Consider the following 12,445-nt stretch of genomic DNA (forward strand, 5'->3'; position numbering starts at 1 on the left):
GTTGCAGTTTCGTGATGGAGCACAGAGCGGGCCAAATGCTTACATAGCGCCCATTGTGTGCCAGGTTCGGTTCTAAACATGTTACAGATATTCACTCATTTAACCCTTACAACACTAGGAAGTAGGTACAGCTAACATCACCACTTTCCAAATGAGGAAACCGAGGCACAGAGAGGTTGAATGACCTGCCCCCGGTCACACAGCTAGCAAATGGCAGGTGGCTTAGGAGACCAGGCTCTCATCCATTCTGCAGGCTGTCCCTGACCCTCTCTGAGGCTTTTCTTCTTCAGGTGAATATCTCCAGTAACTCCATCTCGTCCTCATGTGACAGGATTTTGAAAGCCTTCACCATTTTGGTTGCTTTCCTTTCAACCTGCTCAAGCGCGCCTCCCTTCCTGCAGATGGCACAAGGTGCTGTGAGGGAGGGGTGCAGACCTTCTCTGGGCAGATGCCCAGCTCCAGTCCCCATCCACGGCACTGTGTCTGTCCCTCAGGCTCGCGCTCTGCATTAGTCTGCTCGGCCGCTGTAACAAATAGCACAGACCTGCGGAGCTGAAGCAACAGAATTTTGTTTTCTCACAGTTCTGGAGGCTGGAGGGCCCACAATCAAGGTGTCAGCGGGTTTGGTTTCTCCCGAGGCCTCTGTCCTGGGCTCGTGCGTGGCTGTCTTCTCCGTATGTCTTTACAAGGTCTTCCCTCTGTGTGTGTCCTAATCTCTTCTTATAAGGACACAGTCATCTTGGATTAGGGCCCTCCCTGATGGCCTCATTTTACCTTAATCACCTCTTTTAAGGGGCCTGTCTCCAAATAGTGACATTTCGAGGTGCCAGGGCTTAGGACTTCAACATAGTAATTTGAGGGAACACAATTCAGCACAGAGCACTCTCTATACCGTGCCATGCTTGCTGTGACCACCACCCAAGCGACACACAAAATGGGATCACTTGTTACATACCTACTGACATGTGCTAAACATCCATGGCACCACATACACTTTCACACTCAAATACAAAATTCACGTTCACACATGCTTTTTCCTCCGTCAGACCTTGACCTTGAAGAAACCTGCGTTGACTCACAACTACTACAGACCCAAATGCACCACGCAGGACTCCCCACACCCATAGGAGAGTGTGCTGACCCGTGGCTGTGTGATCTTGTTGCTTCTTCCCTGTGGGTCTTGGCGTCCCTGTCTGTAACTTAAAAGGGCTTGCAGACTCTGTGATGTGCCTTCCAGCTTGAGTCCCCTGGGATTTGGAATGCTCCTGTCATAGGACCCAAGTCCTGACAGGTGTGGAGAGGGATTTGGACCGATCCACTCACACTCGGTTGCCAGGTCCCCCTTGTGACCTGCACAGGAAGAGACAGCCCAGCTGTGAGCGCTCCTTGTGTCGTGGAGTGGAGCCAGGCATGGTCGCTGTCCTGCCCGATACCCTGGCTGCCAGAACCACGGTGCTGGAAGGCTAAAGGGACTCAGGGCGTGGCGTGGGGGGGGGGGGGGGGACTGGCGCATCCGCTCCAGAGAGAGAAACGGAGCCACTTCACATCCAGGCTGGCTGTGGCACCCTCCACTGCTCAGTCACCCTTCGCCTCATCTCCACCAGGGATCTCCACCATAGCCCTCTTCCCCACTAGGGCCCCAACTCCTGATCCCAGTCTGCCGGTTCCCAGGGGCTGGGGCAACTCTGATTCAGAATCTCAGCCCTTAGACTCCCAGGCACTGTTATAGACTGTGTCTCCCCCGAATTCATATATTGCAATCCTAACCCCCAACATGACGCGATGAGGGGGGGGAATCTCTGGGAGGCGATCAGGTCATGACATGATGGGACCCGCGCTCTTATAAAAGAGACCCCGGAGAGTTCCCTCGTCCTCTTTCCCTGAGGATACACAGAGAAGGATGCAGTCTCCCACCCAGAAGAGAGCCCTCCTCAGAGCCCAGCCATGCTGACACCTTAATCTCGGACTCGCAGCCTCCAGAGCTGTGAGACATAAAGGTCTGTTGTTTGCAAGCCACTCAGTCAGTGGTACTTTGTTACAGTCAGCTGAGCAGGAGGAGACAATCCCAGGGGCTGAAGGTGACTGGTGAAATCTGTTGTGACCACCGGCAGAGAGCAGCTGCCTGGCCCCGCCCGCCCGTCCTGCGCACCCGTCCTGCCCCCTTCCCAGTCCGTCCGGGCCCCCCCCGTCCTGGCCTCTCCAGCGAAGGCCAAGGCCGGGGCGCGGGGGGAGTTCAGAGAATACAGCCCCTCCGAGGGCAGCCCACCCGGAGAGAGCGCTTTCCTCCCACTTAAAGCTCCGGGCCGGATTTCAGCCTGTTTTCTTCAAGGAAAAACGCCATTTCTGTCTGCATGAGGAACAGGGACTGTAGGAACAGTCCTTGCTTTTCCATTCTTGCCTTCAGGGAGGACTCCTTCCTAGGGAGTGGAAGTAAAACCTGTGGGGACGAAAAATATCAGAAACTCCTTTAGAGAAGCCGAAACAAGTCGTTTGCATGTCACGGGCAGTGTTAGTCCCAAACTGAGACTCCATGGCCTCTTTCATTCCCCCTTGATTTTTGTAGCATGTGACAAGTGGGGAAGTTCTGAAATCGCCCCTTCTTTTTTTCAAAGATTTATTTATTTATTGGGGGGGAGGGTCAGAGGGAGAGAGAGAGAAAAAAAATCTCAAGCAGATTCCCCTCTGAGCAAGGAGCCCGACGCAGGGCTCGATCTCACAGCCCTGAGATCAGGACCTGAGCCGAAACCAAGTGTCGGCTGCTCACCCGACTGAGCCACCCAGGTGCCCCTGAAATCATCACTTTAAACCAGTCAGTGTAAAACCGGACTCCCTTCCCCGTACATATCACATCTGCGCTGTCATTTCCCCATCTCTGTCCCCATCTAGTATCTTACGTGATATTCGAGACCTGGACAGGTAGGCCGGCTAGGTGTTATGAAGGGGCTCACAGCAGGTAAGAGAAGGGGCTGGCCCAGCCGAGGCTCTTCTGAGCCCTTGTTTCGAAGCCAGGCTGCTCTGCCTGCTTCCTTAGCAGCTTCTAGGCACCTCCCATCGCTGGGCACTAGGCTCGGTGCTGGGACACGGGGTTGAGTAACCCTCGCCTCCAGCCTCAACAGCTTCTGTGTAGAGGGAAAGGCAGGCGTGTAACTGAATCTTATGCTGTGGTGGCTATGGGGGCGGGGCGGGGGTGGGGGGTGATGCCGTGGTGGCGGGGCGGGGGGGGGAAGGGGGAATGCTGTGGTGGCTATGGGGGCGAGGGGGGGAGGGGATGCGGCCTCTCGTGGCAGCGGTAGGGCCGTGCCTCAGATTGGGATACCCCTCTGACCACAGCCCTCTTCCCCACCAGGGCCCCAACTCCTGATCCCAGTCTGCCGGTTCCCAGGCTCAGTCTCCCAAGCCCTGGCCCCTCCCTCCATGGCTTGGCCTCTCTCTGTGCCCTCTGGATGTGCTTCCTGCCCTGCCTGCCAGGACTGCCGGCCCGTCCCCCTTCCCGCTCTCTCCCTCTCCCCATCCCTTCATCTGGCCAGTCCCTGGGTCCCACAGATTTCACCAGTGTCTACTCTCTGGTGTCCCTTGATTCTGTTCCTTCCTCTTTGTCCTCACTGCTCTTGCCCTAGGAGCCCAGGCAGGGTAGAGCGGTGGTTAGGAGCTCAGGCTGTGGGTCCAACCCAAGTTAGAATCTCAAATCTGCCACTTCCAGCTGGTGGCCTGGCACAGCAGATTTTATCACCTCCCCTAGCTTGAGCCCTCCCACTTTTGAAGGATGGTGGCATTTGCTAAATGAGATCACGTGTGTCAAGCAGTAAGCACAGTGCAGGTCCTGGTGTGCTCACTTCTCTGCTCTACGTTGGGTGGAGGTCGGGTGCCAGTGAACGTGGGTGCAGGGGTGGCTGTGACCCTCCATGAGCTTCTTCCTCACCTCCAGCCTGGCTCCTGTCACCTCCCTCCTCATGGCTGCCAGAGTTCTTTCTGAAACGAGATCCCTCCTACTCTGCCTCCCACCTCTCTCTCACCCTCCAGCCACATGCGGACACTTGTGTTCTCTGAGCTCCCATGGCTATTTCACGTTTCCGTATCTTCCCACGTTCGGTCTGGAACGCCTTCCCCTCCTTCTTCATCTAGCTAATTCCTAGTCAGCTTTTAAAGTCAGCTCAATCATCAGCTCCTGAGGGGAGCTTTGCTGGTGACTTCCATCCCCACCCCATTCCCAGCTCCCCTGGCATCGTGTCTCTAACATGGCACCTCTCACGCTCTCCTGAGCTCTGATGCGAGTGTGAACATCTTGAGGGCTTTACCTTCCCAGCTCCAAAACCCAGGGCTGTGCCTAGGACTTCATAGGTACCGGCTAAATGTGAGAGGGAGGGAGGAAGGGGGGTGGGGGGGGACAGGGGAGGAAGGAAAGAAGGAAGGAACTTCTGTGCTCGCTAACCTGAGTCCTCCCTGGTAGAATACAAGAGACTTCCAATTCCTGGTAGTTCTCTTAGGGGTCTGGCACCATAAAAGTTTCCCTGGACAGGGCTCAATCATCAAAGTATCCATTTCTCTGGGGAAAAAAAGGCAAAGAAATCGCCAAATGGGAGAGACTTAAAGGTGTTTTTCTTTTTTTAATTTTTTTTAGAAGAATTTATTTATTTGACAGAGAGAGAGAGATAGCGAGAGCAGGAACACAAGGGGTAATGGGAGAGGGAGAAGCAGGCTTCTTGCCGAGCAGGGAGCCAGGATGTGGGGCTCCATCCCAGGACCCTGGGATCGTGACCTGAGCCGAAGGCAGACGCTTAATGACTGAGCCAGCCAGGCACCCCTTAAAGGTGTTTTTCAATTTTAAATGGGTCCAAGAGCTGTTGGAGAGGGAGGAAATGCAGTTGGAGCAGATGGCTGGTGATGGGTGGAAGGAGGTCTAGGAAGAGGGGGCGGGAAGGAGCCCAGCTGGGAGGTAGCCTTGGATCTGCAGGGAAGATCTCTCTAGGAGACAGACAGACAAAAGGAGGTGAGGATGGGTACAAATGCAGCTAGATTTGTAGGTGAGAGTGCGAGGGATGGAATTGGGAGTGTTTACTTCTAATCATATTATTAAGACCAGTTTTTGCCTTTCTCCTCTACGATAAGATCCAAATATGGGGAGATGGCTTTGAGCACATGTCAGCAAACATGAAAGGGCCAGGTAGTAAATATTTTAGGCTTTGTGGGCCAATGGTTTCTCTCACTACTCAACTCTGCTTGTGTAGCACGAAAGCAACCATAGACAAAACATAGTCAACTAGTGGGGCTGTGTTCCAATAAAATTTTATTTACAAAAGCACAGTGGGCTGACATGGCCCATGGTTTGCCACCCCTGGCCTGGTGTTCATGCTGTACACTGCGTCCCTGTAAGGCGCAAGTCCCGGACTGCCTGCATGTCAGAGGCCTGGGACATAGTCTCTTGCCCTTAGTCATTATGGGGCAAGTCACTTAATCTTTCTGAGTTTTCCCATCTCTCTCTCTCTTTTTTTTAAAGATTTTATTTATTTATTTGACAGAGAGAGACACAGTGAGAAAGGGAACACAAGCAGGGGGAGTGGGAGAAGGAGAAGCAGGCTTCCCACTGAGCAGGGAGCCCGATGTGGGGCTCGATCCCAGGACCCTGGGATCATGACCTGAGCCGAAGGCAGACGCTTAACGACTGAGCCACCCAGGCACCCCAGTTTTCCCATCTCTTAAATATCTATTTGATAAGCTGTCCTGATTACCTGTGTGTGAGGCTCTGAGGGGAGCCTGGAGGATTCAGTGTAACTTATTCCTTCTATTAATATTACTCCAAATAAACATGTAGAAGCTCAAATGTTAGCTCCATGAGGCAGAGGTTTTTCTTGTTGTTCCATCATTTTTTTGTTCGTTGATGTAGTCCAAACACCCAGCATAATGCTGAGCATGGAATAGGCCCTCAAATATATGTTAATGAATGAATGAACGAACAAATGAATGAGGAGGATAAAATAAAATCTCCACTTACTCATTCCCAACAATATGACCTTCAAGCGGCCCCTGGTGTCTGAGTGTCAGAAGACCTGGCCTCTGGTCCCAATTTTGCCCCCTCAAGATAAAATGTCACCCTATTGCTTCCTTTTTCTGATCTAAACAGTGGGGAGCAGAGCACCCTACCCTGCGTTGTCCCAGGGCTTTGTTAGGGAGCTTGCAGAGATAGCTGTGCGGAAGTACAGACCTCATCAAGAGAAGGGCTCCTCAGACCTGAATGTGCATAAGAATCATGGAGATCTTCTTAAAAATGCAAATTCTGATTCAAGTCTGGGCAGACGCAGGCTTCCGTATTTCTAACGAGCTCCTGGGTCATGCCGACACTCCTGGTTTTGGGGCCTCACTTTGAGTCCTCAGATGTCAGTTCTAAAGCTAAAGTGATGATTGGTGCATAGAGTGGGATTTCCAGGCTCTCTGACATGGCGAGCAGTGGGGCTGGTTCACAGGTTAACTGGCCGCCCAGCAATGCCCCATAATGCCGTAAGACTGTAGCTATCCAGCGCTGCTGATTTAATGAACCAATTCTTATTTTATTAGCTCTTACATGACTGCAAAATAGCCAGAACTTCCTGCAAAAACACCCACCAGAGTTTGGAGTTTCGTGAGCCTATATACGCATTTGAGCTGGTTACCTTGGGCCTGTTCTGTATTTGTCAGTTTCCTTTATTGGCTTCTTAATTTGTTTTGGGTGTGACTAATCCCACAGAGCTCTTGGGCCTGCAGGCTTTTCCTGGGTAATTTGTAAACTGATGTGTTTTCCAGGAGACATTTAATCTGCAAATTATTGCTCGGCCTCAAAGGGCTTATTGTGTAAGATGCACAGGGTCTCCGGGCCAGGGAAGAGGCTCTTGTGAAGAAGCAAAGGCCAAGACAGCAGAAGGAGGCCTCTCCTCCTCCCAGCTCTGTCCCCACGTTCACTGCTCGGCCATCCCATGACAACAGAGGCTGAAAATCCCTGTGTAACGAAAATACGTCTAGAGCCACATAGCTCATGTGGTAGACTTTGTGGGCAGCAGAAAGGGTTCAATGTTTCCTGGACGTTCTTTGTAAAGGGAATTCTCCCATGCGGTTCAAGAGTGAGTGGCGGTTTGAAGGTTTTTAGAGTTGTCCCGACAATTCCTCTTGAAGGAGTTGTCTGGACGCTGAGAGATGGGACGAGGAGGAGACAGGGCTAGGGTCAGGGCGTGGTGCCAATCCCTGAGCTACCTTTTTTATAGGGTTTTAGTAGATTTCGAAGTCCTTTAAAAATCAGGAACAATTTATTGCCTCATCTGACTTGCCAGGTTGACACAGCTAGTTTATGACCTTTAACCCCGTGCTTTTTGGGGCCAGCTCATAGACCTAACAAGCTAGGGTCCTGGAATGACCAACAATCCTGGTTTATCCAGAAAGTACCTGGTTTTAGTACCAAAATTCTCACATCCTGGGAATCCCCTCCCAGTTTTAAAACTGAAATGGTCCCCCGGATGGGGCTGGGAGTTGAATCAAGGCCTGTCCTACTTATTGTAAATCCCTACTTCTTCTGCTCCATTGGTGCTTCTCAAACTGCAGCACATAATCTCTTGGTTAAAATGTAGATTCTGGCTCAGTAGTCCTAGGTGGGACCCGAAGTTCTGCATTTCTAATAAGCTCTGGGTAATGCTGATGCTGCTGGTCCAGGACCACACTTGGAGTAACCAGGCTCTAAGCCACTGCTTCTGTGGGTGTCCTAAAGCTCAGTCACATTTCCAGAGGGCTCCCAAATGGGCTCCCATCATCTGGGGCCTGGCATGGCCGTGAGCACAGAGAACATGGCAGAACCATGAGTGATGGTCCTGCCAGTTGATCAGTGGGGGCTCCAGGTGACTTGTGGTGTAGCCCACTCCCCTCTCCACTGGCCCCTCTGGCCCCAGACAGGCCCTCTCTATTACCTCCTGGAGCCTCACCCAGCTGCCCTAGTCCTCTGACATTCATTGAAGAACTTCAATGCCAAGTTTCTATCTCCCAAGTTTCTTTTCATTTCTGGGAAAGCCAATGAAAGTGAGTTATCAGACCAGCAGTCGTGTCCCCTTAAGATATGGGTAAGCAGGACTAGCTGCTGGAGAAACTCCAATAGATTGTCTTAGGGACCTTATACTTTGGGAACTGATCTAATTACTTCTGATTAGGGATGCTTCTGCCTGTCATTAAATATATGTTTGGCCATAATGTTAAATTCGGGGGTCCCCTGCCATTCTAGCACCACTATTTTGGGCTCGTAGGATGGAACCATCTGCTTTAAATTTCAAAAGATCGGAGGTAATGTTGGCATTGACCTACTTGGTTATGGGGCACTGGATCTGTCCCATCCAGGGTCTATCGGACATTGTCCCTCAGATCAGCCCATGCTTGAGTACTCAGCAACAAAGGCTGCAAGAGATTATATCTCAAACGCCATGAGGTGTCGCATATAAAGCATGGGCCTATGACAACTTGATCTTGAGTTCACACCCTGCCACTTAAGAGCTGAGCAACCTTGCACTGATTGCATCCTGAGCCTCAGCCCTTCATCTATAAAATGGGTGTAGTAATGTCTATCTCACAGCCCCATGATGAGGATGGAGGAAGATCACACACGTGAGACGTCTGACATGTAGGAGATACCAATATATACTGCCGTCACCACAGTTATTATTATCCTGGCCTCAAGGAACTGAGCCTAGAAAATGAGCATTTGGTCTTGGTGGGCGGTGGAGGGGGCAGGCGGGAACCACTAGATTTGAGAATTGCCAGCAGAGTCCGGAACAGCCTGGTCAAGAACAGACACGGCAATGCTCTGTTTGTCTTCTGTCCTGCTCTCCTGCATGTCTGCTAAGGAACCATGTTGACTTGTCCCCACAGGCACAGGGAGGATTTGGATGGATGATGTCGCCTGCAAGGGTACAGAAGATTCCATCTTCCGCTGCAGCTTCTCCAAATGGGGGGTGACAAACTGCGGGCACGCTGAGGATGCTGGGGTGACGTGCAACAGACACTGAAAGTGGGCATGGTCCAGGGTCTGGGGCCCTGCTGCCGAGCCTCCTTCCTGCATTCCTGGGGTACGGGCATCGCCTCTGCCCTGCCCAGCCTGGCATCCTCCGGCCCACATATCCCTGTCCCAGGACCATGGTGGCCTGTCGTCATTCTCCTCTTGGGCATCAGCTCCAAAGTACAACTCTGGGATCTACTGGATCGTCATTTTGCCCAGCCTTCCAAGCACCATGCATCAGGACTCGATACCCATGCTTGCCTTTGGTCTGTCGGTTAAATGCTGAGAGTCTGCTGGAGAGAAAATGCAGCAGGTGGATTTGGGAGGGAGGCCTGACAGGTGATTTACTCTTCAGAGAATTCCCTTAGTTAGGCCAAGAGTTTTGACATTTTCCTTCCCAGCAAGAGACTATACCAAATGATTTCGTTCTTCCTTCTTTACTCTGCCTCCGTACACCATTCCTTAGTCCGGGGAAGTGACATAGAGAATGGGCCCCCTGTAGGAGTGAGAGGGAAATGCACAGCCCCTGCAAGAGACAGCCTGGCTTTGGAGAAGGGCAGTGAAACTGACATCCATAGAGTGACTACCCTGTGTACTACATAGTATCTTGGGTGCTAAATTCATTTATCCACTTTGCAGCATTCCCCCAAGGCTTGTTAGCTGGGGTAAGACCTTACCTTTAGGTAGCACTCAGCTGACCTGTTCACCGGGCACTGAGAATGACAGTAACCATTGTTTCTACCTGAATCCTAGAGTGTCTTTACTAGGCTTGAGCAGGGAGCTCGGGTGCAAGGCATGTGGGACTATAGGGTTCCATACTCCAAACCTACAGGGTATAAGATCAGACACGGACTGGCTTCCAGGCCAACCACCCACCTAGGAGGAAAGCTGATTTGAAGGGTGACATGGGGGCTGTCTGGGTTAAACTGAGACCAACACTCAGTCATCTGGCAGTCAGGGTTCAGGCCAAGTTACTTGTGTCTTGGAGCTGTTTGGAGATGATGATATTGAACTTTCCAGGACTCTTTGGGTGTGCTCCTGTGATCAGAACATGTGTCCTGATGGATCCTGTAGGGAAATGAGGATTCCCTATAACGTCTGGCAGAAGAAGGAGCCATGGGGCTCTGCCAGTCCTTGGTCTGCACCCCTCTCCTGGTGACAGGGAGATCATATTCTGCTTTTGACATGAGGAGGAGGTCAAACCAGGCCATATACGTCGTGTTCTAGGACTAGGGAAGCTGCATGGTAGTAAGTGAGCACAGACTCACCTCCCTTGGGGAGTCATAGACTGAGTCAGGCCTTGGATACACAAATACCTGTCACATGGGGTGAGCATCAGCTTGGCTGGGGAAGTGACACCTGGGACCATCCAGGTATAGGACCAGCAGAGTTCCTGGCTGACAACTAAACCAATATGTGCTATTGGTGGTTTTTTGCTTACAATATGCTTATTATCCATTAATGTCCTAATGATCAGAGACTCTCCTGATCAATTGCTATGTTTACATTACACGCATGTACTCATGCATCTTTTTCCAGAACCAGTATATTATGCATATATAAACATAGCACTCTTTACTACATAGCTCAGAGCATTGCAAAGTTTACATTAAAAAAAGAAAATACCGAAGGTGGAAAGATGTCACATTGAACGAAATAAATTCCAAGTCAGTTCTGGCAAAAAATCCAGTTATCCCATTGATGAAGACCCACATAACTTTCTTATTTGGTCTTTTCATTTGGGGAAACACAAGTCTTGTTTTACATCAAATAAAAATCACAATGATAAGTGTTTGACCCTTAATCGAAAAGTCTACTAGTTTACATATTACTTAGGAGGACATGGAAATAACCATGGACCTGGATTTCAGGGACTAAAGGAAATTAGGCCTGGCCTAAAATACATCAGACCTTTTGTAAGAAAGAATTTCAATAAAGCTAAGAACATGTCACTAACAAGTTTTACATCACATTCTTTCTCCTGAAATTCTGGCAAGCGTGGGAAGGACTGGTAAAAACGGGATGGTCTGATTATTTCTCACCGGGGATTGGTTGAATGGGCAGCTTATGAGAAGCTGCCTTCAAGGGCGCCTGGGTGGCTCAGTCGGTTAAGCGTCTGACTCTTGGTTTCAGCTCAGTTCATGATCTCAGGGTTGTAAGATCAAGCCTCCTGTCAGGCTCGGCTCTGAGTATGGAGCCTGCTTGGGATTCTCTCTCTCTCCCTCTCCCTCTGTCCCTTTCCCCCACTCACTCACTGTTGTTCTCTTAAAAAAGAGAGAGAGAGAGAGAGAGAGAGAGAGAAGCTGTCTTCATACTTCTAGAGGACAATAAACACAGTCTAGGCCAAGACCATGGTGGAACATGACGTCTCAAGCCTTCGTAGGTAACCTAAGGAAAGGGTCCCAGGCAACAGAAAAATCAAGGCCCAGCTTATAAGAGAATTGCATTTTTATTTGATCAAGGAAAGAACACCTATCTATTTCCTTACATCTCCAGAGTTCTTACTTGGGAATGAAAGAGTACTGACTATAATTATCTTCCCTCTGTCATAACCAGAACAACGGCCAAACTGCTTGAGACATATAATTTCAAACATTGGACAACATGTAACAGAAGACTGTGATCTTTGAGAAAAGGCAATAAGTGAGGTAAGCCTACCCTGACTTAGGCTCTCTGCCCGACTGCAGCACAGTTGAGGGGAACCCCGAGTCAAGGAATCTCACTAAGGTGAAGAAACAAAGACTGAAGATAGGGGAGGCCAAGGTGGCTGGAATTTGCAGTGCACAGTGCTCAGAGTAGAGAACTATACAAAGAAAGTTCTGGAAAGGTTCATAGGGGTTCCCTTGAGTTGTCAGCTGAGTAACAATCTGTGTGAAGCCCATGAGGCCAGCTAAAACAACTTCTGAGGAACATACCATTATCAGAGCTCAGGCAGAGCTGAGAATCATTTGAGTTCCTTCCAGGTTGAGTGGGAGAATTGCCTAGGGGACTGCAAGTCCTTCTTGAAAACTCTTTAGCCTATTCTAATTCGGGGAGGGGGGGTGAGCTGGTGGAGAGGGATAAATAACAAAGCTGCAGTCAAAACCCCATCTCCATTCCAAAAAGGAGTGGAAAGTGGAGGGAAAGGAGAAGAAAAGGAGGGAAGGGAGAGGGGTAGTCTATGGAGGGTTGAAGGGAGAACCATTCCAAGACAAGACAAGTGATTCACACATTTGACATTTTATAGAAATGTTAGCATGACTGTCATAAAACAATGCAACTGGAGAAACGAAAGGGTGCTTATGGTGGAGAGAGTTTTGGCTCCTTTCCACATATCGAGTCCACTAGAGTGGTTGGCTTAATTACAGCACACATAGGCCCCAAAGGTTGGTTCTCACCAGCATTTGAGATGAGGACAATAGTGGTGTCTTACAGACATTAGACGGGGCAGAAAGAGACGGACCACTG

The 12,445-nt window shown here is 50.3% G+C and overlaps 1 protein-coding gene across 4 annotated transcripts in view; it reads left to right on the top strand.

The window, feature by feature from the left end:
- SCARA5 (scavenger receptor class A member 5) overlaps positions 1 to 10,957 on the top strand; it is a 118,137-nt gene extending 107,180 nt beyond the window's left edge. For all 4 annotated transcript variants that reach the window (XM_045880069.3, XM_045880068.3, XM_045880070.3 and 1 more), the window contains one exon: positions 8,872 to 10,957. In XM_045880069.3, the coding sequence (XP_045736025.1) occupies positions 8,872 to 9,008 (137 nt within the window). In that variant the 3' untranslated portion in view covers positions 9,009 to 10,957. The remainder of the gene's footprint in view (positions 1 to 8,871) is intronic.
- The last annotated feature ends 1,488 nt before the right edge of the window (positions 10,958 to 12,445 follow it).

This window comes from Mirounga angustirostris, unplaced genomic scaffold (genome assembly GCF_029215605.1).
Source record: "Mirounga angustirostris isolate CCGP_5_RB_7025 unplaced genomic scaffold, mMirAng1.0.hap1 SCAF_2, whole genome shotgun sequence".
In the NCBI taxonomy this organism is placed as follows: domain Eukaryota; kingdom Metazoa; phylum Chordata; class Mammalia; order Carnivora; family Phocidae; genus Mirounga; species Mirounga angustirostris.